General features: G+C 41.9%; 2 protein-coding genes across 2 annotated transcripts in view; one reads left to right on the plus strand and one right to left on the minus strand.

Annotated features, from left to right (window-relative positions):
* Positions 1-9726, minus strand: LOC139331831 (adhesion G-protein coupled receptor G6-like; the record flags this gene model as incomplete). The annotated part of the gene is made up of 11 exons (XM_070963469.1): positions 9710-9726; positions 8795-8935; positions 4614-4939; positions 4435-4510; positions 4052-4193; positions 3135-3254; positions 1758-1883; positions 1562-1607; positions 1372-1466; positions 618-733; positions 1-241 (listed from the first exon to the last, which is right to left on the minus strand). Coding segments are annotated over exons 1-11 (1446 nt in total), but the record flags the coding sequence as incomplete, so codon positions are not given.
* Positions 9410-25166, plus strand: part of LOC139331661 (matrix metalloproteinase-15-like) — a 26951-nt gene continuing 11194 nt past the window's right edge. Inside the window, exons 1-5 of the mRNA XM_070963276.1 lie at positions 9410-10428; positions 19883-20031; positions 20397-20519; positions 20869-21176; positions 24762-24923. Coding sequence (XP_070819377.1) covers positions 10309-10428; positions 19883-20031; positions 20397-20519; positions 20869-21176; positions 24762-24923 — 862 coding nt within the window. The 5' untranslated portion in view covers positions 9410-10308. The remainder of the gene's footprint in view (positions 10429-19882; positions 20032-20396; positions 20520-20868; positions 21177-24761; positions 24924-25166) is intronic.

Raw genomic sequence — 25166 nt, forward strand, 5'->3', positions numbered from 1 at the left:
GTATCTCCTGACGTAGATGTTGAAGACTTTGACGAGGAGAAGATAGAGGTGGAATCCCTCCAGGGCCATCCAGCTGAAAGTGGCCAGCAGGAAATAGTGCAGAGAAAGGGCCACGTAAAGGCAAAGCCCAGTGGAGGACAGTGCTGCCACCGTGTGACTGGGGAGGAAGTGCAGGTTGAGGAGGATCAGGGCCATGGCGAGGTTGATGTGGACCTTCATGGAGACATCTGCCCTGACTTTTCTGTCACACAAAGGAGAAATGATCTGTGGTAAGTGTTCAGTTGCATACATTGTGCAGATTTCATGGTGATATCGTGGTGGCAATGAAATTAGGCCATAGAAAGTTGAGGAAGAAAGGAAAGATGAAACAGTGAAAGTAAATAGAGAAGGAAGGAAGGATGGATGACAGAATGTGATGAGGAAGAAAGGAGAGGACATTGCAGAAGAAGTAAAGAAATAAAACAGGATAAAGGCATAAAGAAGAGCAGAGGAGTTGGAGGAGTCATGGGAGTGAGGATAGAAGAAGGCTGCTGTACCTGAAAATATGCAAGAGGGGAAGATAGATTGAAGGTAAGGAGGAAGGACAGACAATAATCCAAAAGGGAAGAATAAATGACCTTTTTGTGATGAAGAGCAGGACAGTGAGGACCAGGGAAAAAAGAGAAAGACTACAGCCAATCAGAGTGATGTATGTCAGAATCTTTAGGTCTGTCGGTGAGAGGGAAGCAGACACCTGTGGAGAAAGTACAAAGATACAGGAAATGCCATTTTTCAATACATTTATTTGATATTTACTGGTGAAGCAGATTAGGATTTACATAAAAACTTAAAGAATGACAAGCTTATGATGCAGAGTTAGAAATTAAAATCTGAAAATACATATAATGTCCACTGCTCCACTCTCACCAGCTTTAGAATTAATTACCTTATTCTAATGAATCAGTATGATAATGCATCAGTATATACTAATAATAGTATAATAATAAATAGAATTATGAAACCCTTGTGCATAGGAACTGCTTCTAGTTTGATTACTTATCCTTCAATATAGCAGGATATTCTGCCAATGATACTAATATTATTAATGACACGTCTATCAGTATAGATCTTAGCCATTGTTATGCTATTAGTAACACATGTGCTTTTCCTACTGTGACAAGTCAGTGTGCTGTAAAAAGGGTCCATTACAGAATATTTGTGCTGTATTTTGTAATATAAAAATCTTATTTTATTGATTTATTATTTTTTTATTTCTACTATAAGCAAAGCATCGCCCATACATGAAAGCTGTTCAGATCCTCTTCTACTGAAAATACAGTTTTGATTAACTGATCACTTTGATGCAATTGTCTCTCTGTCATTCTCGCCTACCATGAGCACACCAAAGTACGTGAGGTGGTCACAGGAACAGGTGACGTAACTCTGGCCGGGTTCCCACAGGGTTTCGCAGCCATCATTGCTATATGCTGGTAAATGAAACAAACAGACAGACATTATACATCACACATTATAATCATTATAACAACAATGGATCCAACTCATGATCTGCTGAGTTACTCACCTTGTGTTGAAAAATTAAAGAACACACATCGGGGTTCTTGGGTTTCCTGGAAGCAACAATATACCAGGTTTACATTAGGTTTAGATTAGGTTTATGTGCATTCATCACTTGAACAGACTTTTGTCTGGAAAAACACACAATTCTACAATTGTGTCAGGGTCATGGTGAATGGTCTGTGAAATGAAGCTGTACTTACATTTCTGTACATAGTGAGATTCATTGTGATGTTGACTCGCTCCTGGAGTCCTGAAACAGTCTTGCCCCGCACACTCAGACCAACCAGTCTGCTCTCATATAATACACCCGAGGCTCCCCATGCGGTCTTCAGTACAACATACAATCAGTTAGTCGGACATTGTATTCAAGATGCTTATTGTCTAAAATTTGATCACTATCTGACGTACATTTACTAAAGGAAAATGCCAGTGGTCCCCATTCTCACAGAAATGCTGTGACCTTTATTGGTGTAGCCGCTGGCCTTCATGGGAACTTTTAAAGTAATGTTTTGCATGTTACTGCAGACATCAGTCACGAAGAGCAAAAGAGCAACAACTTCTCAGTTTCAGTTGTTATGAAAAGCAACAGGTCTTCTGCATCTGAGGATATATTTAGTCAGAAATTGACATCGCTTCCTGTTTTTGCTAAATATTTCTGCCTCTGTCACTGTTGAACATTTGTATAAAATGCTACCCTTAGAGATCTTTACTTTGTGACAGTGAGGCCCACATTGTAAATCTGGCCAGATTTGGAAAAGATGAAACGAAACAAAAGAAAACAAACGATAAAACAACTCAACACCACATAGTGAATGTTCCAAGAAATGCAATATGAAAATGTTTTAGTAGCTCTACCAGCTAAAATAAATTGATGAACTACAACAATGCTGGTCACAGCATCAGCATTTTGAAATTAATCAACTTATGCCCTATTTATCTCACTTAACTTGACACCATTTGTCCTCCTGAGGCTAAAATGAGGAGCTGGTGGACAGCTGGAGGAGAAACATTGTGGTCATTCCATGATCTATGAACTTGGAACATATCAAGTAAGTCATTTAGTTTCAAATATGATCACATGGCAGGTATGAAGGCAGATTTGTGACATTGCAACATTGTTCCTCTTCTTACGAACACAACACAAACCCTGTTCACCCCTCCATGAGACACACCCACTCCATTTACCAAACCATGCAGCTAGTAGAGACTGGCAGCAAGTGCCAACTGAGTGACAAAAGTCATAGCCAATGGGAAACACTAACACCAAGGCTGGGCCCATTAAAAAAATTGAATTTTTGTAAATCTTAAGGCTAAGGCTAAGACTGGTTCTTTCATTTACGTTTAGAGTACCGTAGAAATAATTTAAAAATTTAACAGTGTGTGTGTGTGTGTGTGTGTGTGTGTGTGTGTGTGTGTGTGTGTGTGTATGTGTGTGTGTGTGTATGTGTGTGTGTGTGTGTGTGTGTGCGTGTGTGTGCGTGTGTGTGTGTGTGTGTGTATACACATATATATATAGTCTATTGGACTATAGCTCTTCTTTTCTACAAAGTTCTACATAAAGGAATGTAGTCTCTGACCCCGTTTGATTCAGGCCAGGTAAGCATGCAGAACACAACAGTGTTGTCTGGTCCAAGATCCAACTCTTTCGGCAGTCGAACACTCACTTTGCTGTTAGTAACAGCCTTCTCTGGAGTTGCCTAAAACAGAGCCACAGAGCCAAAAACAGGAAGATAAACATTCTATGTAAATACTTGTAAAACAATAATGCAACTCTCACAGCCACATTTGTATCCAAGCACACGACATGATATAACGTCATCCTGTTCAGAAATTCAGACATACCCGACACCATAAAAAAAGAGCAATTGAAGTCCTGCCAGCCTGTATTTTATTACGAACTGCTTCTAGGCATGCAGGATAGATAACCATATAAATGCATGTAAAGTATTCGTTGCAAAACAAGGAAGCTGAACATTAAATGAGACTAAAGCCATGGCAGCAGGTCATTGAGACTGGCCTAAGGCACAGCGGTGCATTGAGCTAAATGCCAATGTCAGCATGTTAACATGCTCACAATGACAAAACTGAAATGCTGATATAAGCAGGTATAATGTTTACCATGTTCACCATCCTAGCTTAATATGTTAGCGTGCTAACATTTGCTAATTAGCACTGTGTGTTTTCTAGATATTTGAGCCTGTCTCATTCCCAGACAGTCAGATGCTGGAGCTTTGTCATGCCCCTCAGTGTCTCTGGATGGTAAGGAGACCTTGTGTGCCTGCATAAGATACACCAGGTTTTCAACCAGGTTTTCAACTGACTCAAGTGTAAACCCATTCATGGCAATATTAGAGACATGAATGTCTGACCGAAGCGGTGGACACTGCTGACATTGCCATCTCTTGAGCTATGCTGCTAGTATGGCTACGGGCAGGTTAAAAACTGTGATTTTGTCTTTGACTCAGTCTCCATTTCAGATTAAATGTATACTTACCTCATTCTCACTGGCATAAATTTCAAGGCCTGCAAAGCGACCTTTGGGTCTGTGCAGGAGGGCCACTAAGCGGTTGGCAAACAGGGAAGTGGTCTCAGTCACCTCTGTTTCCTCTAGAATTTGTTCTAGACTCTCTATGGCTCTTATGGGAAAGGACAAGAAGTTATAAACATCGATCAATCATACAGTTTCCTTAAAACCTATGATGAATTCTGGAATACAGAATGCCTAAACCTTAAATCTAATTAGACATTCTTCACGTTGCTCTGCTTTTCACTCTCATGTACATATTTGGTTACTTATATGCAACCACACAAACAAAGACGTTCACACAAACATTAAAACACCAAATATCAAATTGCAAACAGAATTAAAATGTTTACTTGATAGTGTCGAGGCTGTTTCCATTTGTCAACATGTTGTTTACATCTTCCATACAAGATCTGGCATCTGAAACCCCTGTAGGTTTAAATTAATGCTTTGTTGATATTCAGTATATACATAGTGTATTCAAAAAACAACAACAATACAACAAAGACATTCATATAGTAAAGTTTCTCACCTGGTTTATTTCCATTGAACATCTTGCAAAAATGTTTACCCTGACCTGAACCTTGGCACTGATCCTCATCTGACTCTGGGTCTTTACCCTGATCTGAACCTTGGTGCTGATCCTCATCCTCATCTGGGTCTTTACCCTGATCTGAACCTTGGTGCTGATCCTCATCTGAATCTGGGTCTTTACCCTGATCTGAACCTTGGTGCTGATCCTCATCCTCATCTGGGTCTTTACCCTGATCTGAACTTTGATTTTGACCAGGAATTTTGCAGGTGATTTCATGAGACACCAAAGACAGGACCAGCCAACAGAAGAGCCACCACTTCAACCTGTCAAGCGAACAGGATTCATTGAGAACAAAAACCTATCTGTGTTTTAATAACAAACACAGACACATCCAAACTGAGGGAGGAACAAACACAATCATTCAACATTTGCATTTATTGCTCTTAACTGGGACAACAGCAGCAAGTTTCTTTTCACAACCATACCCATACGCTATGTTAAATAACCAACAGATATTCCTCAGGCCTAATAGTAACATCGGTATAGAATTAAGTGGCTCTGACCTAAAGAGAATCAAAACATAACCTACCTCTTCATGTTGCTGAATGCCTGTAAAAATTATTTCAACTGACGAGAGTACAACAGAGTGCAGCTGATGTGACAGCGGGGCAAGAGCAAGTGAGGAAACCTGGTGAAATCGAAGAGCTTCAAGGGAAGTTGAAAAAAAAAAGGCAAAGAAAACATGTAAATGACATTCTGAGATAAAAAGAGGAAGCAGCAACGGACTGAAAGCTAAAAATGCCTTCTGTATCTCTTTCCTCTGTAGCCACTGAATCAGCTGTGAATGTGGGCTCAGATTAAATAACTAAAAAAGATTATGTTCAACACTTGACACTACACATTCTGTTCTAATGCAAATCACTTGATTTATGGCTGCATGTCACTACTCCCACCAGCAGAGGGGAGTAGCACATCAAAAAATCACATGAAACAGGTGCAGAGCGTTGACTGCAAGCATTTCATGTGTATATGTTGTGATGAACGAATGCACAAATGCATTACTTAAAATGTAACTGTTTCTCTTCTGTTTGCTTGGGTTAGGGTTGGGGTGGGTCCACATGTAGACCTGAGCCTGTATTTGTAAGTCATGCAATTCTTACTTCCAGACTTTCTCTCTCTGTGTTGTAACATTCAACGGAGCAAATAGAACAGATAATAATATGAATAAATGGGGTAAAATATAGAATCAGTACACTGTGAAATAATTGAATATTTTGAAAGTTTGAATGACAAATTGTTAAAAAGCAGCATTTCATAGTAATGAGTTGAAAGGTTTTTTTAATCATTCATTTTCATAATAGCCTAATTCTGTTGAATGTCATTTTTATTTTTTCTGTATTTTCTGTATTGCTCTTTTTCAAAAGTTTATTTTGATTTCATTAAGATAAGATAATACAAAATAAAACCTTAATGATCCCACACAGGGGAAATTAAGTCATTACAGCCAGCAAGTATTAAATAGCAAAAACAGCAAAAACAGTGGCATAGATAGGGTCAAGATAAGGAGGATACAGGATAAAGAATAAAAGTCAACTATATACATACATACATAACACACACACACACACACACACACACACACACACACACACACACACACACACACACACACACACACACACACACACACACACACATACATTGTATATATATAATGTACAGATTATAAAAATATTAGTTGCCATAAAATACTATTGCTATTACTCCTATGAGAAAAACTACCAATGCCATATGTTGAATTGCACTTGAAAAATGCTGTTGCATAAACATTGAATTGCACCGAATGACTCAAAAGTACATATACAATATGTACAGTTTATAAAAAATACTATTGCCAATATGGAAAATAAAATAGTGTTTGTACAATAAGAAAAAGAAAGTAGGTTTATGATATAGAGTTGGGAAAAACAGCATCAACACAGAGCTACATTACATGATGCTGGTGTTAAACAGTGTGACAGCTGCTGTTAGGATGAAGGACCAATGGGAGCGTTCTTTCTTACAGACTAAATTCATTATGACATTATGAAAGTTATTTCTTAAATATTTCACAAATTATTGTTTCATTTAAATATTTTTCACAATTTATTCATATGATTTGATCATTGATTGATTATCTATTTATTTAATATTGAACAATTTGGAGGTCCTTAGCTGTCGGGCTCACTGACAATGACTTGGTAAAGTGATGTGATGGCATTTGGAGCTGGTATTGTCATTGTAAGAACCTGAATTTAAGCCACCAGTTTAATTCAAATACAAACCCATACATGTTTATGGACGCACCTGTAGCTTGTGACACTGTGCATACATTCCATGGCTTTGTGTGTGTGTGTGTGTGTGTGTGTGTGTGTGTGTGTGTGTGTGTGTGTGTGTGTGTGTGTGTGTGTGTGTGTGTGTCTTACACATTGTGTTTTGTCCATCAGTAAGTTTACTGGCTGGGCATGCAGGTGGCTTTTCTGCCAGGTGGCCAGCACGTCATAGAGACAACAAAAAAAGATGAAACTACACTTGATGAGAATAGAACAGAGCAGTATAGAACATAACAGAATAAAATAAAGGCTGCTGAAGCACATTACAGCATTTCTGATTCATATCTGTAACATATACTGCAAGGTAGCAAAATCCTGGAAGTAAAGAGGTAACATTCTACCATTCAAAGCTATTCCAAAGACATAGCTTTAGTACGATTGTATGTATATACTGCACATATAGGTCATTGTGTTGAGTCTTGTTGGGAGGCAAATGTTGTCAGAGTTTACAAAGGAAAACACTGAATAACTGTTTCAAAAATCATTCAGGGTGGGGTCTGTTAGGGGGGGATTTCCCTGTGTTCGGTTGGTTCATGCTAAGACAGTTGAGATCTCTGGTATGTGAGCAGGGTTTGACTGATGTCAGCCTCTGGGGTTTGATCCTATCTGTGACAAACCATCATAGACTGCTCACCTGGATGAAAAGAGACCAGTGAAACAGACAGACTCACGCACAGCAGATGACGATCCTCATTATGACTAACTGGAAAAACCTGGCTGATAAAAAACACACTCTCTATTTGTACTTAAACATAGCATTTTGAATTGTCAGCAATCATGACTACACAGTATACAATAGGGATGGGGATTTCCAAGGTGCTAAAACTGCTGCTATTTGCCACCTTCCCAAGTTGAACTGCTTTAAAATTTCAAGCCTTTTTTTTGTTTGTACAAACTTACATCAAACTACATCTGAAACACAAGCTGACACAACAACAACTTACTAGGTGCACTGAGGCATATACTGAGGAAAAGTGCTTTAGGGAGGCTTTACCAGTGACCATTGAGTGTGCTTGCTTGACTATGGCACCTCGTCCCCTGTAATGACCTCAGGCCACTAACATTACTCAATGTTTTGGACATGTTGCCCTGCAAGACAAAGCAACAGTGAGCAAGCTGACAAAAAATCTCTTCAGAATGCATCTTCTGGTCGTCCTGACTGCATGCATCATGTCCTGGGATTGAATGCATGAAACCTTTCTCATATCATGGTGTGCTCTCTCACCCTCTTTAATAGCCTACTCTTTTTGTGAATCCTCAATGACTGGGAAATACCAAAATATGACTAACAGACACAGACATTATTATTTTATCTGGAAGTAGCCAGTGTCTTTTTCTTAGATCAGATCTATTCATATGGAGCCCGTTATATAGACATGTCTCCACAGTCTTGTCACACTGACAGGAACTGCCTGAGGAACTAAGATCATTCTCTGCTGTCCTATTAACACATCTGCAGTGATGACAGGTGCTTCCTTCTCACCTGGGAACATTCATACTTACTTTGCTTCTCCCAAACATAACATGACTACCTGATTCTTTATAAGGACCTCAAAGTTACAGATTTATATAAATATATCTAAAAAATTGATTGATTGATTGGTGCAGTTGCTTATTACTGCTTACAGGGTTAGGGGGTTAGTCTAGTGTTTTATATGTACTTTTCTGTTATATTCAGATGTGTGTGTGTGTGTGTGTGTGTGTGTGTGTGTGTGTGTGTGTGTGTGTGCGTGCGTGCGTGAGTGCGTGCGTGCGTGCGTGCGTGTGTGTGTGTGCGCGCGCGCGCGAGCGATGTCGTCGGATCACCTTGCTGAACTATAAAACACAGGGGGGAGGGTCATGTCTGCTGGCGTCGGGGGCTCTTTCTCTGCTCCCTCCCCACTTCCACCTCCATCCGTCCTGTTGATAAGAGCATTGTAGTAGCGGTCAGCACAATCATAGTCAATCCTAAAGACAAGACAATACCGGAAATATGTTGTTTTCAAAATAAAAGTCAAAAAGTAATCACAAGCGAGGAAACAGCTCCCTATTTTAAGAAAGACATGCACTCACATTATGGCTTACTGCCTTTGTCAAATGAAATCACATTGATCAAATAAGTTAATATATGTTCCATGACCTCACATTAACTTTTAACTGTTACGAGTTTTTGACTATTCATGCTGTTACTAACAAGATGTGAGAAGAAAAAATAACAGAGGATTTTCGTGGAAGCAAATCATCTAGTTTAGCATAAATTCTAAATTTATGTCTTGACTTTATTTCCATTAAAATCAGAGCTCCCAGACCAAGTCAGACTAGTCGTCTTTTATTTTGAAAGTCCTGACGGGGACAACTCGTTCCCGTGTAAACTTGACGCTGGCATCTGCTCGTTAGGTACCGAAACACCACGCACAGCGAACCACTGTCCGTCCAGCGCCGGTAGAGAGACCACACAGCCGCTGACTCGGGACATGACTGACAGCAACTAGCTAAGTACCGGCTTCCGAAAGCATTTCCTCTGTAAAAAGGGAAAAACTGGTTGTCGAGGGCAAAGAAACCGTCAAATATATAAATATATATTTTTACAAGAGAGGTCGCGATCTGAAACAGCCGTGTTCGCTTACTGCTGCGATTTGATGCTAACGTTACTGCTGAAGGAGTCGGTCAAGTGCTTTGAACTTTGGGCTTATCATTTGGTTGTTGTTTTCTTGTTGAAAAGTTTCTCAGGGTAAAACTAACCGCGCCTCAGTGGGCATTATCTCGAGAGGATGTTGTCGACCTACTGAAGTTGAACATGTTGGCAGTATTTGATTTAATGAAGCATTTGTGCGGCAGACCCACTGTGCTGATAGTGGGCATTGCTGGAGACGTTGTGGCTCTTTTGTGAAGTGCACTCTCAAGGTTACTGATTAGGCCACGACTTTGATGTTAATTAAATGAGACGTGCGCTCTCGTGGGCAACTCCCCCAGCAAAAAACAGAGCACAGCACTCAAAGAAAGGTGAGTTGTCCTGTTTGCGGTGCAAAAAACTTGAAGGAGAAAGCTGAATGGACTCTCAAGCTCACATATGAGTGAACGATTCATCGGCATTTATGGAGGGTCAGATTGTAATACGGCTCTGACTGTGAATCTGGAATGGAGCTCTTTTCCAGCATGCAAGTGCACTGTTGAAGACTACTGTGGCATTCTTGCTAGGGAATAGTTCGCTACACTTTCTCTATTGGGGCTTTAACCGCATAAACTAACAATAAACCGACTAAAACTCGTCGAAAACGTCGTAGCACACCGCCGAGACAGCACCACGACGACCGCAGACTGATTCTCATCGCGCCCCAACCATGGCCTCCACCTCGCGGAACAGCTTCTTCTGGTTGCTCTGGAGACGGACCCTCCTCGCGCTGTCCATGTGTGCGCTTGGGGCTCGTGGAGCGGAGGATGACAACACCTTCAACGCAGAGGTAAGAACACAGCAGCGTTAGTACTGACAAGGCTCACTGAGTAATACTGCTTCATTGAAGCGATGAGGCCAGAAGCAGAAGAGGTTAGAGACGGCCTTAAATTATAAACTAATTTCTTTCTCAAGTCAGATAAAATAACCACACCAACACTGCTATTGAGCTTACTCCTCTGGTAAGCAACATACCTTGACAATTCTTTATAAAAAAAAAGTTCATGATTTGTTTATTAATTATTTACAAGTGATGATTATTTTTGTGTGCCTCATTTTAATCAGCTAATATGAGGACATGATATTTAGCTGTGTACTAGCTTCAAACACGACCCAGTAAGACAGAACTGATCGATGACTATTCAGTGCACAAAACCAGGTTTATGTTACTGATATTGACTACATTATTATACTAAGACATTATTATAAAACTCTGAACGCACTTTTATTTCCCATGTGGTTATTTTGGGTACAAAAATATTTTGAGTGGCAGGTGTACAAAAATTAAACATAGAATTTCGGAACACTGTGCATGTGTTCATTGTCAGAGACAGACAGAGAGACAGACGGAGACACTGACAGACAGACAGACAGACAGACAGACAGACAGACAGACAGACAGACAGACAGACAGACCACCTAGTCATTTGAGGTGAGCTTACATTACCAAACTCAGTGACCAGGGGTTCAGGTTGTTAGTCAGGTTACAACACATCCTGATGGGGTATTAACATAGCTGTGTGTGTGGGTGGGTGCATGCATGCATGCGTGTGTGTGTGTGTGTGTGTGTGTGTGTGTGTGTGTGTGTGTGTGTGTGTGTGTGTGTGGGTTCACATGTGAGCACGTGTGTGCAGGTCTGTACTAAAAGTATCTTACTAAGACAAAAGACAGAGGCTTTACACAATGTGTGAACTGATGAGAAATTCCTAAGCACTTGTTGCAAAATGTGTGTGTGTGTGTTTGTTTGTTTGTTTGTTTGTGTGTGTGTGTGTGTGTGTGTGTGTGTGTGTGTGTGTCAGCTGAAATGGTAGCTGTGGTGTTAATTCATGTCGTATCTTTAAAATTCAGCATCCATACAGGCACACATCTCTGACAGTTCAGTATTGTCTTGGAAACCAGTATGCACACTGCTGTTTGCATTTAAAGTTAAATTATGAAACAGTGTAAGAGTTTCAGGACTTCACTTTTACTTTTGGGTCACAACTGCTTTCAGCTCATTTTTCATAACATTTATATGAGGATATGTGAAATGCCCAGTGCACTGATTGCTAAGCATAGAAACAGCAGTGCTCTCACAGAAGTAATGTGCAAACCTGGTGACACTGATGAGAAACTTCTCAAGGCGAGAGTGCTAGTCTATTTTGTCACAAGATACACTGCAGGCACACAGCAGCCGACAGAAAGAGGAGGTCATATTATACAGAGAAATATTATCTGTTTCTGGGTGAATAAATGTTAATGCTATTTACAGAAGGGAAGCTAAAAATCAAAAAGAATGCTGAGCTTTTGAAGTTCATCAGGAGTCATTAGTGTCACCATCGAGCACACAATGTTTAGGAAAGTAGTTACACAAATGTACATACGCACACAAAGGAGAGGAGTGTATACTGCTGAGTACAATTAGCTGATAATTAGCCTGATCAGCCATCATCAGTAATCAATACCAACATGCATTATTAGACTGTAAACCATCATCGAACCAATAACTAACAGCAGCCAATTAACGTCAGACAACCATGTCATACTGTAACAGTTACCTGCTGTCTCTGCTGAGGTGACAAAACGTTAAAAAACACACATACAGTGCTTGAATTAAATGAAAGCTCTCTGCACTCTACAGGGAAAATATTATACCAAACTCCCTTTATATGACATATTAACAATTCCTTAAAACACATTACTTAGAAACACAAGATAAAAAGCGCCATGTCGACAGTCTTCTTGTCAATTCAGCATCAATATAATCCATAAAGATAAACTGCATTTCCATACAAACTTTTACAGATTCTGCCACCTCAGCACCTACCATAGTGAGTTTACTCCACCTTTTCAGATTTTAACGCAAGATACACACCTATCAACATCACAGGAAAGTGAATATCACTGAATGCCGTATGCAGATAAGTTGCAAGATCGGATCTCACAGCAACTTAGTAGTACACATAGCGGTACTGTGCTACACTATGCAGCAATATGCGTGTAAACTTCAAATCACATGTGTGTTAATATGTACACTGTACTGTGTTGAGCTGCTTGTGCTTACCACATAACATTCATTGTTAGCTAGCAGGTTAGTTCGTTGTTTCCAGAGTGGGAGAAGGCTTGTGCTCCTGTTGATGTCCAGCATGATGACAGAGATGCTGGGAAACTTGAGTTTGTTTATTTGCTACATCGCATGTAGTTTTAAATGAGGAAGTCTGCAACTTAATTTAATAGCCAGTTCAAGACAGGCCATGCCAAACACAGCATTACTCACCGGGCCATTCACAACACTGCTCAAAAATGCCTTGTGTTAACAAACAAGATAACGCTGCACACTCTGATGTCACAAGCCCGAAACTCTGTTTTCTGTGTCAACATTGCAAATGGAGTATCTGAATATCTTCACCCTGGAAGGAGTTTTCCGAAACGTCCGCTTTCAGTGAACTAAAGCTGTGCAAAATGCATAAAAAAAAAACGATGTTAAAAAAAAAAAAAAAAACTGCGTATGTGTGGACTAGGCACATGTTGTGTTGAAACTGCATTAAACACCTTCACTATGGTTTATTCACGTAACTGAAATACAGTTGAATCTTACTCTTCAGATGTAGTTTGATTCATGTATTTAGCAGTTGGTCTGAGACCTCAACTCCTACACTGTCTTGACAAAAAGGATGACGTGGGAGGAGATGATTAGGAGTGTCCAAGAATCTGAGAAAGTTTGATTGAAAAAGGTAAGTACCAAAATGTCACAGCAATGGCCAAGAAAAATCTGGTGTGGAGGTATTCATGAAAGAGGGACAAAGATGGAGCAAGTTGACGGTAGCGGTCAGTCTCAGCTGTGCAGCATGTGATGGCTGAATGTGACAGCTGTTTTCTAAGTGGGACACACACACATACATGCACACACATACACACACACTGTGCACAGGCATGCTGGGCTGGGACTCCAAGGCATCTTAGGAAATACAATGGACCCTCTTGTCTGAAGAGAGAGAGCTGTGAGAGAAAACTTGTGAATAGGAGAGAAAGAGGCTGAGAGAGCAGTGAAGGCATCACGAACACGAGAAGACAGGCTGTACAGAGAGAATGTTAGAAGTGTGCAACAGCAAGTTGTATCCAAGGCAGAGTCATTGTAGCGAGGAGTGGCGAAATAAGTGACTTATTTCAGCACGTAACTAAACAACTTCCGCACTCCGTATCCTCCTTCTATCTATTTAATCTGCAGCATGCCGTCTCTTCACATTCCAGCCACTTCCCCCCTGCTTCCCTGTGATTGGCTATCACCATGTCCTCAGAGAATCACGTTGCTTAAGAGGCAGGGGAATGCCGTTAGATGGGAGCTAGTTCTTAGTGTGCATCTATTCATATGTTTTTGGGTATTTCCTGTGCTTCGTAAAATCTTGCGTTTGCGTCCTTTCACGCATCTGTCCAGATGTGTGCATTATTGAATTACGTGCAGAAAAAGAGCCTCTCTAACTCCACATGTGCTTCATAGATGTTGAGCACATTAAAGAGGCCATATTATGCTCAATTTCAAGCTCATACTTTTATTTTAGGTATCTACTAGAATTTAACATGCTTTGATGATCAAAAAGAAAGAATCAGGTGCACTAGCAAAAAAAACAAATTCTTCCCAAAGATTACGCTAAAAAAGTAATCCAATGAAGACTTGCGTTAGTTCTTGCACCCAACAGCAGAGAAATTGGCTGCTTTGTCCGTAACGTTACCCTCTACATCTTTGTATAACAACGGCAAACAGCACGGCCACCTGGGAGGCTGGTCACCGAGCTGCAGGTGGTGCTGCGTTACAGGCTGATGTAGACAAGCTGACAGATGACAGATGAAAAGGCTGGACCACAGACAAGGTGTTCCAGGTGATTCAGGAGCAGTGCTTTCTGTGGGAGAGAATAGCTCCCTTTGGCGCAGACTTTGGGTTTTGCGGCATGCACAACAAAGCTATATAACACACTAAAGGAGAGAGAAAACCCCAAATCATTACATGGCCTCTTTAAATTCTCCTCCTCCTATCTGTCCGCGTCTCTTTCTTTCTCACTACTCCATTTACTTATCCATCCTCTTGGTAGGACTTTGGGGGGTAAGAGATGGCAGCAGACCAAGCCTTGGAATAAAAGCTCTGTTAGTATCTTGGCTGACATTGTGGGACACACACACACACACAGACACACACACTCCTGGCAGGTTTTACAACTCCTTGTATATTGCTGGGTCTGGTTTTGGCAGGTAACCTCAAGGACTCTTTGAAAGACCATTTAATTGACGAGGCCAAGCGTACATGCGCACGTACCCAGACACACACACACACACACACACACACACACACACACACACACACACACACACACACACACACACACACACACACACACAGCACACAAGCACTCCCTTATTCCTTCTGTTGTCTAAGGCTTGTTTTGTATTCAGCCCAGCTGATGAGGGACGGTGAGTGGCCAGACTGAAGTACTTTACTGTTTTAGATGATGGGGTGAGGGGTGCCAGGGGTTCATATGCGTCCATACATCTTCCCAACAGCACTGCGTCTCTGCCCTTGTACCCAACTACAGCCTGTTGTAAATACTTGCTAGGAAAGACAGAGAAAGAGTGTGTAGAGACAACATCACATGCCTGGATGTACACACCGACATGCACCACAAAGACACACACAAGGGATTCATGTCTTTCCCTAAAATTAGACATTTTCTAACCTGCTCTTGTATCTTATCAGTACTTTCCTGTTCTATCCTGACACATGATAGCCTGGGAACCCTGGAACTGCACAGTAGGTATAAAATATGTATAAAGCTATGGGTTTCCAGCCTGACTGCTGTAGTGTATTGTTTAGTGGCAGTGATACAAGCGCATTTGGCCATACTGTTGAGGATGTTTATTAATTACAGTAAGCTTTCAGTGTGTACCACTGGCACAGCTGTTGCTGTTGTTGGGCATCCTCGGGAATCCCGTTTCACAGGATTAAATCCCAACACACACCACAAAGATCCAAATGTCAACAGACATGAAGGCATTTCCCTTTTTGCTCGTGTGCCATCACTTCAGCAATGACAGCCATGTGGAGAGGCTGATCACAGAGGAGCAGGGAGCGGGTATACATGCTGGAGATAATGCAGGACAAGAGCTCGGGTTTTTCTTTAGGTGACTTTTATTGGAATCTTGATGGGAGTCGCCGTTTTGCTCCACTGTTTCTCCCACAGAGTCTGCTGTGGTTAGACAAGCTTTAGTGGGTACATTACAGCAAGTGCTTTGTTTTATGAACAGCATACATGGAACAACAATCAATACTGCTCATTACTAATCAGCTCTTGAAAGACTTTCTGTCTTTTGTGGCCATGTTTTTAGTCATTTAGGAAATTCATTTATTTTCTTCAACCCACCCAGTGGAAGTGAACCAAGTGGAATTGGCATTTTGCTACCCCCCCCCCCCCCCCCCCTTTTGTTCAAAAGCTGAATGCACATACAGATGTTGTGATGAAATCAAACGCTTCAGTAAGGTGCTCTCTGGGCATTTGATGCTGACTAGTTGGCCTTTTACCAAAATCCACCCCCAAACGGCAATTGTCCAATCGTATCTTAGCAATTTCCTGTCAAGCTGTGGATTCCTCTGCATGCCACAGTGGCAAACATGTGGCTGTAGGACAATACTGTGCATCCAAAGAGTTTGGAAGGCGCCGTCTTTTTACTGAAACCAACATTCACTTTTTAGCAACATAAATCTTAGTCACTAAGGAGGGCGGGTCTTAGAGATGCATTGTGTTAAATGTGCTGAACTAATGTTCACCTGATATACTGATGTTGTTTGCGGTGTCTTAGTTATCGTGTAGCAGTGAAGCAGTGTATGCTGAAGTTATTTGAGATGAAAGGAGTGATCTGAACTCTGCCACCTGTTTCCCTCGCCTGGACCGTGACTGAGAGAGTGTTTAGATAGTGTTTCAGGAAGTGTGTGTTTGTGTGTGTGGGAGGGCAACTGTGTGTCAATGTGTTTGAAGCTTTCTTATCTAGAGGCAGAGGTGGGTCAGGGTCACGTCCACTTCTGCCCTGTCCACATCTCTTCCTGGTCCTACACATGCACACACATACACACACTCACAGAGCTGATACAGCCAGTACACCCACTGCCCGAAACAGAAGGATAAAGATGAAGCACAGAGAGCGAGTAATTGTAAAATAGTAGACGAGTTGTTTTTGTAGCTACACATCCACAAAAGAAAATAATAAGGTGTAAATAACAGACACTTGAAGTCTTCAACATAATAAGTATTAAGCCTAATAAAAATGACAAAAACTACCTTTAAATAAAAATTCAATTAATAATGAATGAACTAGAGGAGTGCACTCAGAGAAGAACAGTCTAAGTCAGTTATCCCACCGTCCCTTGTAGTCAAGATGGTGACAAAAGAGATTCATCTTGCATGGTGCCTTAGTTTAGTGGATCATGACATACAGATGTGGAATTTATCTGTATACTTTAGTGTTGAGGCAAACTTTGTTTTTGAGCCACAGCAGAGGCCAAAATGTAACCTGCAGCAGACAAGCAAAGTGTAATTTTGAGCCTAGCTGATTGCAGGAAATCAGTCATAACACATTGTTAAGTGGCAGATCCTGCTGAAATGTAAAAACGTGAAGGAGGTTTTTCTACAACTGTAAATCACCAAAACTGCAGGAGCGTACACTCATAAATTTGCTCCAAAAATATTAGGCTGAAGGGTCCAGTAGTATGAGATTAGCTGCAGATACACACGCACACCAACACACACACACACCCCAACACACTCACACACGACACAAATGTATGATCTCCTCCAGGCTTATGCCTGGCTGGTGGAGATAAAATGCAGTCAGTTGAGAACAAACTGAACAGCTGAAATACACGGCTGTATACAGCATTGTATTGTATAGAAGTATTCTTAATGTGCAATAGTGAGCTATATGTGCATAGTGCAGCTTGTCTTATTGCTGAGAAAGGACTGGTATAATAGAGCATGATATAAAAAAACCCTTACAGTCTGTTATGGCCACCTGTTGCTTCACAACAACAGCTACTGCTAATGGTAGTGGTCTGATCCACCGAATGGGGGAAGGGCAGAGGAGCTGTTTGCCCCCTTCATGTTTCCATAGAAGAGGTGGATTATGCTCTCTTGTTGCACAGTAATGCTTGAGGTATGGACGATGTGTGATGTCCTCTCATCAGTACATGATCACAAGTAGACATACAAGTAACACAGAAAGAGTTCAAAACTACTGTGAGTGAAAATGGCAAAAACTGATGGAACAACAGACCACAAATGTGTTTGGGGGTGTGAACTAAAGATGAAAGATGGTTTTGAAGGTTTGAGCTCCTCAGACCGAGTGCTCTAAAGCCTGAGGCCGCAGACCTGCTGATGGACAGTGGATGACCTTTGAAGACATGTGTAACAAAGGACTCTGTCTCACTGCTCTCACTCTATTTTTCAGTTACTTGTGTACATCACTACAGATGTTTGAATTTGCTTGAATATATGTTTTATGAATATGTGTCTGAACTTTAAGAGAAGAGAGCAAGAGCAAGCATGACAAGACCAGTGGCTTGTTCTGCTGGAGGCCAGTAAACTGATAGCGTCTCTCACTGAAACAACCAGTTCAGCTTCATAGATGATTTCACTTATACAGAGAATCTGCTTTTACTTTTAACAGTTGATAATATTGTAATTTTGTGTATTTTCTGGCGACAGCTGATTGATTTCCTGCAGTTTTTTTACTGCTGTCAGAAGAGCTTAATACACTTTCATGATAGAAAAGCGGAACCTTCAGGGAAAAGGAGAAAAGGTGCTGCCTCAACAAAGGGCATGTATTTAAGGGCCGACTGTAGTCATCTGCTACCTTAACTGATCACAAGGCTGAAATGCTGTCAGGATCTGTCAGACTCAGCTCAGCAGTGGACAGTGATTGATGGATCAAGCAATATGCATTCACTTCAGGGCGATTCATCACAGCGGCACTGTAAGGACTGGTCTAACAGTGAAGGAAGGACACATGCAGGCATGATATCCTTCTTGTTATCGTATCCTCTCATCAGAGGGTGATTTCAAAGAGGAGCACAGGTACACACACCTTTTAATTACATCTAGTCATATTGTATTTGTGTGGAAAACGCAGGACACTCACAGGGTTAACAGTAAATCAGTAAAGGTCTGTTTTTCATTGGACACACGTACAGCAAATAAACCCTCTTCTGGTTGGGTGGTGACCACCTTCACCAACCGATTTGATGGGCAGTACATGTATGTTATCATAGGGCTTATTATTTACTGCATTTCATATTTATGTGTGGACTGTATGTGTGTGGGGGGGGGGCAGAGGAAGACTGAAAGGGGTGAGTTGGTTTTTTATGGCTGTACAGGGGTGGGTAAGTAAACACAGATTACTAAGTAATGTTGGACGTTGTGAAAGATGCACTCAGACTTTAGACCTGCACACACAGACGCTCATGAACACACAGGCACAATCAGACACACACCCTCCCACGTTCCCCACACCACCATGCCGAGTGTGTCCACATGTAACTGTATCTAGGATCTCAGACTACCCAATATGCCACAGCTTGCTTGTGTGTGAGTGTGTGCGTGTGGTGTGAGGTTTCTGCATAGCAGGTGGGACAGACTTTGCGTCATCTGTGATTGGGTCAAGTATCACGTTTTCTCCCTCAAGTCTGTCATTAACCCCCACCCCCCAGCCCTCCCAGTCACATACTCCTAGAACAGTCAGGTCCCGAAGGCCTCACAGTGTTCTCATTCAGGCCCGCCCCAGAGCACAGCAGAATGCAATGCACAACAATAATGTTGCATTATAATATCACTTTTTATTCAAGATCAAATAGCAAATCTGGGTACCAACGCAGAATGTCACGTCATCATGTTACAGAAGCTGAAGAGACAGTTCATTGCTCTGAACAACACAAATTGCCCAAACAGCTGCTGCTCTTTCCATAATTCATGTTTCCTTTCTCTTGTCGTAGTTCACCTTTTGAACGTCTTGCGTCTGAGATGTGATCATGTCTGTGTAGAGTAAGCAGTGGAGGATTAAAAGCTTAATGTGATCTTTTTTAGGTTTAGGCTAAATCTTTATTTTGTTGCCGCTGCAATTGCAGTAATGTAAACCTAATGAGCACTTATTCAGTCGACACGGCTTTATAGGAATAGATTCTGCTTTTTTATAACAGTTTCCTTTACGTTTGTCTTCCTGTGCGTGTCCAGTCATGGCTGAGGATGTACGGTTACCTGCCCCAGGCCAGCAGACAGATGTCAACCATGCGATCAGCTCAGATCCTGTCCAATGCCGTCAGCGACATGCAGAGATTCTACGGCCTGGAGGTCACAGGACAGATGGACCCCCAAACCATTAGGTCAGCACTGTGTTTTTGATGCTTTTGTACACCTACACACACTTGAATATGGACAAGCCCATGAAACAGTGTTCTGAAACCTGATTTGGAAGGATGATTTGCTGGTCAGATCCTCCCTACAAATGGGGAATGTTTTGCCTTTCTCAGTAACTGCTGTTGAGCACCTTCTGCTCAGTTTCCTGGTTGCACTTGGCAGCTCAGAGGTATGCTTTAAATTAAACAACAGAAAAGTACACAGACATCAAGAGGAAAACCTACGTAGGGGTTTTATCATCATTCTCGCCTTCATCTCTTCTCTCGGGTGCACCTTCCTTTCAACACACACATATCTCTCGCCTGCTCCTGACGTCTTTCAACTCCTTCAGCGCCATGAGGAGACCCCGCTGTGGTGTTCCTGACAAGTTTGGAGGGCAGATCAAAACCAATGTGCGGCGGAAACGCTATGCCCTCACTGGACATAAATGGAACAAGAGCCACCTGACTTACAGGTAACAAAAAAAGACTGTTTGAGAAGAAAATCTAACCTGCCACAAAAGAACAAAAGTCTGACTTTGTTGTGAATACACATATCAATCCAGTTTTTTCTAATAAAGCTTGATCAAAAGAATTTCTTTGAACTTCTTTGGAGAAACATTCATTTGCGATAACTGATTTAAGTAATCTTTTGTAACCTGGTCCAACATTTGGCTGCTGTAAAACGTTTGAATTGAGGTCTGCTTTAATGTTTTTCATTTCTTTTATTGCTCATGAATCAACAAAGGATAAGTTTTACTTTAGACTTGTATAGACAAAAGCCTTTCTAAGATTCCCTTCCTCTTCCCCTTGCTGTTCCCATAGTATCCAGAACTACACTCCCAAGATTGGAGAGTATAACTCATACGAAGCCATCCGGCGGGCATTTAAAGTCTGGGAGGGAGTGACCCCATTGACCTTTGATGAAATCCCCTACCAGGAGATCAAATATGGACGCCGCAAGGAGCCCGACATCATGATCTTCTTTGCTTCAGGTTTTCATGGAGACAGCTCTCCTTTTGATGGGGAGGGAGGCTTCCTAGCTCATGCCTACTTCCCTGGGCCTGGAATGGGTGGGGACACACACTTTGATTCTGATGAGCCATGGACCATAGGAAACCAGAATGTACAAGGTAAATGCTTACTCTCAGTGTGATTTGTAGCCGAATGCTCTTAGAGAAAATACTTAAAGCATAAATAACAACAGTCTTGTGTGGCTTCAGGTGCTGAGTTGAGGTGATGTGTACTATGGTGGTGTTTGCGTATGTGCGGCAGGCTGCCGCTTGCTGTGTTGTGACGCTTTTTCTTGAAGGCTTGGATGATGCAAGGGAGTCACTGCTTTCAACTTTCAGGTGGAAATGGAGGATTGGGGTGCTATCAGGTTGTTGACCATTTCTGTGACCACTCAGCTGATGAGCAGTTTGCAGAACTGTAGTCACGTCACGTTATATAGGTCATAATGGATCTATGGATGTAATAGATCGCAAACAGCTGTCCTATCACTTTCCTCCACATCTAACGAGAGTCAGCACGGCTCCGGCAGCGACATCATCTCTGATTTGTCAGGCTCCGCTGCTCCGTTTACCTCGGTAAAAGTTCAAAGGTGAAACACAGTCTGTGCCCCAACTGTGCCTCCTTATAGTTCTCAAGTTTAACCCCAATTATGTAGCTGCCATACGCTAATCCATGAACTCTGTGATCTATGCACCATGGTCTGCACAAGCTGCACAAGGCACACACACACACAACCACACATTCGGGGACATTACATAGACTTACATTCATAACCATAACCTTAAACCAAGTCTTCACCCTAAATTTTAATGATTTACATTATGAGGACTTGCATTTTGTCCCTATAAGTAAGGCGAGTCCCCACATTGTGACTGTGTAAACAGATTTAAGTCCCCACAATGTGAGTAACACATGGGCATGTGCACATAGATACACACACACAAGATATTTGTACTTCTGTGCTTTTGAGGGCTTCAGTTTGCTGCAGTCGTTGCCTAAACCTTACCTCATCCCTTCTTGTGTAACCTTTCCACTTTCCTTAAGATGAACCCTAACCCAATTCAACAACTCTTGACACACATGTCGAGCACCAAACTAATCATGCAGCAGTGAGGATTAACGTTCATTTTAAGAATCTTTGAGAAGTCTTCAGAGCTCTTCTCCTTGCTGTGCACCCATTAACCCTGCTGACAAGAGAGGGATTTTTTGTAACAATGGACTTCCCTGCCCTGTTATCTACATACACACAGCAGGCACAGGCGGCTCCACTTTGTGTGTGTGCATGTTTGACCGTGTGCGTGTGCGTCTGTATCTGTGTGATCAGCTGTGTGTGGGATGTGTTGCAGGACAGATCACAGGGATGGTGGAATGCCACAGTAAGTGGGAGTGTGTTCCACTCGGGGAGATCTGTAGACTGGGCCCTTTGTTGCACCACGCTACTTACACAGCTTAAAAGCAAAGTACAAACAAATTGCAATCCTGTCGGACTTTAGTCAGACGCATGTCCAATTACAGATGTAGTCTTCATTTAGCTTCGGCATTTTTACTGCCTCCCAGTCGCACCAGTGCTGAAACGTAGCCACCACCCGAAATTTGAAATTTTTCAAGAGGCAAAACTCATGTGGGTTGATCCATCAAATTGCTGTTGGTGTGATCATGTGTAATACAATGAAGAGTATCTTTTTTGTGTCCTGTTACACAGCATTCAGAGCTGCCACGACAACAGTTTTGCTTAATTCAGTGAATTGAGTCAATTTAAGTCAGAAATCAGGCAAACATTCTTTGACTCTCGCCTCTCTTCCATAAAGATCTGCTGCTTTTCACTGTCTTACATCATTGCAAATTAAATATGTTAAATGTCTCACAAAAGCTATGTGAAAATATCACCTGGGGATCTAGAAAATAGTTTTTTTTAGCGTTCTCTGACATTTTATAGAGAAAACAACTACTCAATGAATCGGGAAAATATGTGATTTAACCAAAGCATTAAGATACCAACCTCTAAATAATGTATTTTTTCTAGACTGATGAAGAATAGGGATATTCCTGCAGAGCTACCACTGTCTTTATGGTGGTTGAAACCAAAGTAAGGTTTGGAGAGCCATGCTGAAGCCTCAGGTAACATTCCATTCTTTGCAGTGATGATGTTCTCTCTCACTTGCCAGGACCTCAGTTTCATGTTTCAGTGAGAAACAGTTCTGTGGGGCCAAACACTTTCGGCGTAAACCTTGTGATTAATCAGCCATTCTGGCGCTGATGCCCTAACAAAAACAGATTTGACGCTATATCCAAATCACTTGCTGACTCACACACTGAAACATGCAGGCTAGTAGCGGGAAAAGGTCAGAAGCTTTTGTGGCTCTTTGTGGTCAGATGAGCCGAATGTGAGGCAGGCTCTGGCAGAGGGCAGAGCAAACTTGCAGAGTGCATTTCGGTTGTCCGGGTGCTGCTTTAGTGTGCCTTCTCTTTGCTGGGAGTCCCCTTCACTGCTGATGAACGAGGTGTGAGATGCGGTAAAGAGTGTTGAGATTGAATGACAAATGTGCGTGTGTGTGTGGAGGACAGTCAGAATTAGCAATAGATGCGTTGGCTGAACTTCTGACTTTGTGAAGTTTACTCTTCCTTTTCTCTGTCGAACTGAATGGTTGTCACAGTTACCTCACAAAAGCCTCTTTATCTGCTCCCAGTGCTCTCTCTCTCTCTCTCTCTCTCTTTCTCTTTCTCGCTCTCTCGCTCTCTCTCTTTTCATCCTCAGCTCTCTCTTCCACTCTAGTCTTGCCCTCTGCTGTTTTCTCTCCTTGAGTGTTAGCTGCAGCTTAATTTGCCGTGAGGACATTCATGTGACTCTGAAATTATAGATCGTGGGGGAGATGAACTGTGTATACTCTGTGTGTGTGTGTGTGTGTGTGTGTGTGCGCGCGCGCGTGTGTGTGTGTGTGTTTTGCAAAGAGGAAATGAAGAAATGCACAAGGACAGGAATCCACAGCAGCTCCCCTTCTCTTGCATGCACAGCAGTGACATCACCAAGTCTCAGTCCCCCCACAGCATGATGTCACTGGCACAAATGTGATCAGTCAGCACGGCCCATCGGCCCAGACCTAATAAGTTCAAAGTTCACTGAGAGCATGGCCGCTCAACAAAGAGGTATTGACAGAGGGGAAGTGCCCACATGTGTCCTGGCTTCACTTCAGTGATGAGCTTATAGAGATCTGTTGGTCTATTCTGAACCAGGTTTTCTTTGGTTTTACTTCCCTGAAAAAGTCTGTAAGAAGTCTTTTGTGTAGAGAGGAAGTTGATGCAGTGGTCAGAGTGTCACAGCCTTGTTGTGGCCTTGTCAGTGTGTAATTGTCTCAGTGGCAGTGGACAGCAGTGTCCCTTGATGAGTTAGAAATGTTTGAAATGTATCCTGATTGATATCAGCAGTCATTCGCCTGCCAGTGTGTGATTTATGTGTCTCGTCTGTGGAGATCAATATTGAGAGAGAACAATGAACAGCCATTCTTATACATTGACTGCATGCATTTATTTGGACTTTCTGGTCTCTGTGGCTTGCAGCTGAAGCCGTTTGTGTGTGTTTTTCAGAAGGCACACATGTATGAATGCAGCAGGACACATGTATTATCTCTCCCTCTCTCACGATTATGTGTAAACAATGAAGTGCACGTCATCCAACCTTCCTCCCTCCCTTTATCATATCCATTCAGGTAATGACCTCTTCCTGGTGGCAGTCCATGAGCTGGGCCACGCCCTTGGTTTAGAGCACTCCAACAACCCCCTGGCCATCATGGCTCCCTTTTACCAATGGATGGAGACTGACGACTTCCAGTTGCCCGAGGATGACCGGCGGGGCATACAACAGATCTATGGTAGGTTTTTTATGGCTCTTGTGGTCTATTGTGTATTGTCTTTACATTGTACTTTAATGTGTCTTCTGATTTCTCAGTCAGCTGTCCTACAGCCCAGATTCCAAAAAAGTTTTGACTGTATGCAAAACGTAAATAAAACAGAACGTGATCTCTTGCTGATCCTTTTTGACATTCTGTCAATTGAAAACAGTACAAAGACAATATATTTAATGTTTGAGTTATGAGCTTCATTGTTTTATATCT

Source organism: Chaetodon trifascialis, chromosome 1 (genome assembly GCF_039877785.1).
Source record: "Chaetodon trifascialis isolate fChaTrf1 chromosome 1, fChaTrf1.hap1, whole genome shotgun sequence".
Classification (NCBI taxonomy): domain Eukaryota; kingdom Metazoa; phylum Chordata; class Actinopteri; order Chaetodontiformes; family Chaetodontidae; genus Chaetodon; species Chaetodon trifascialis.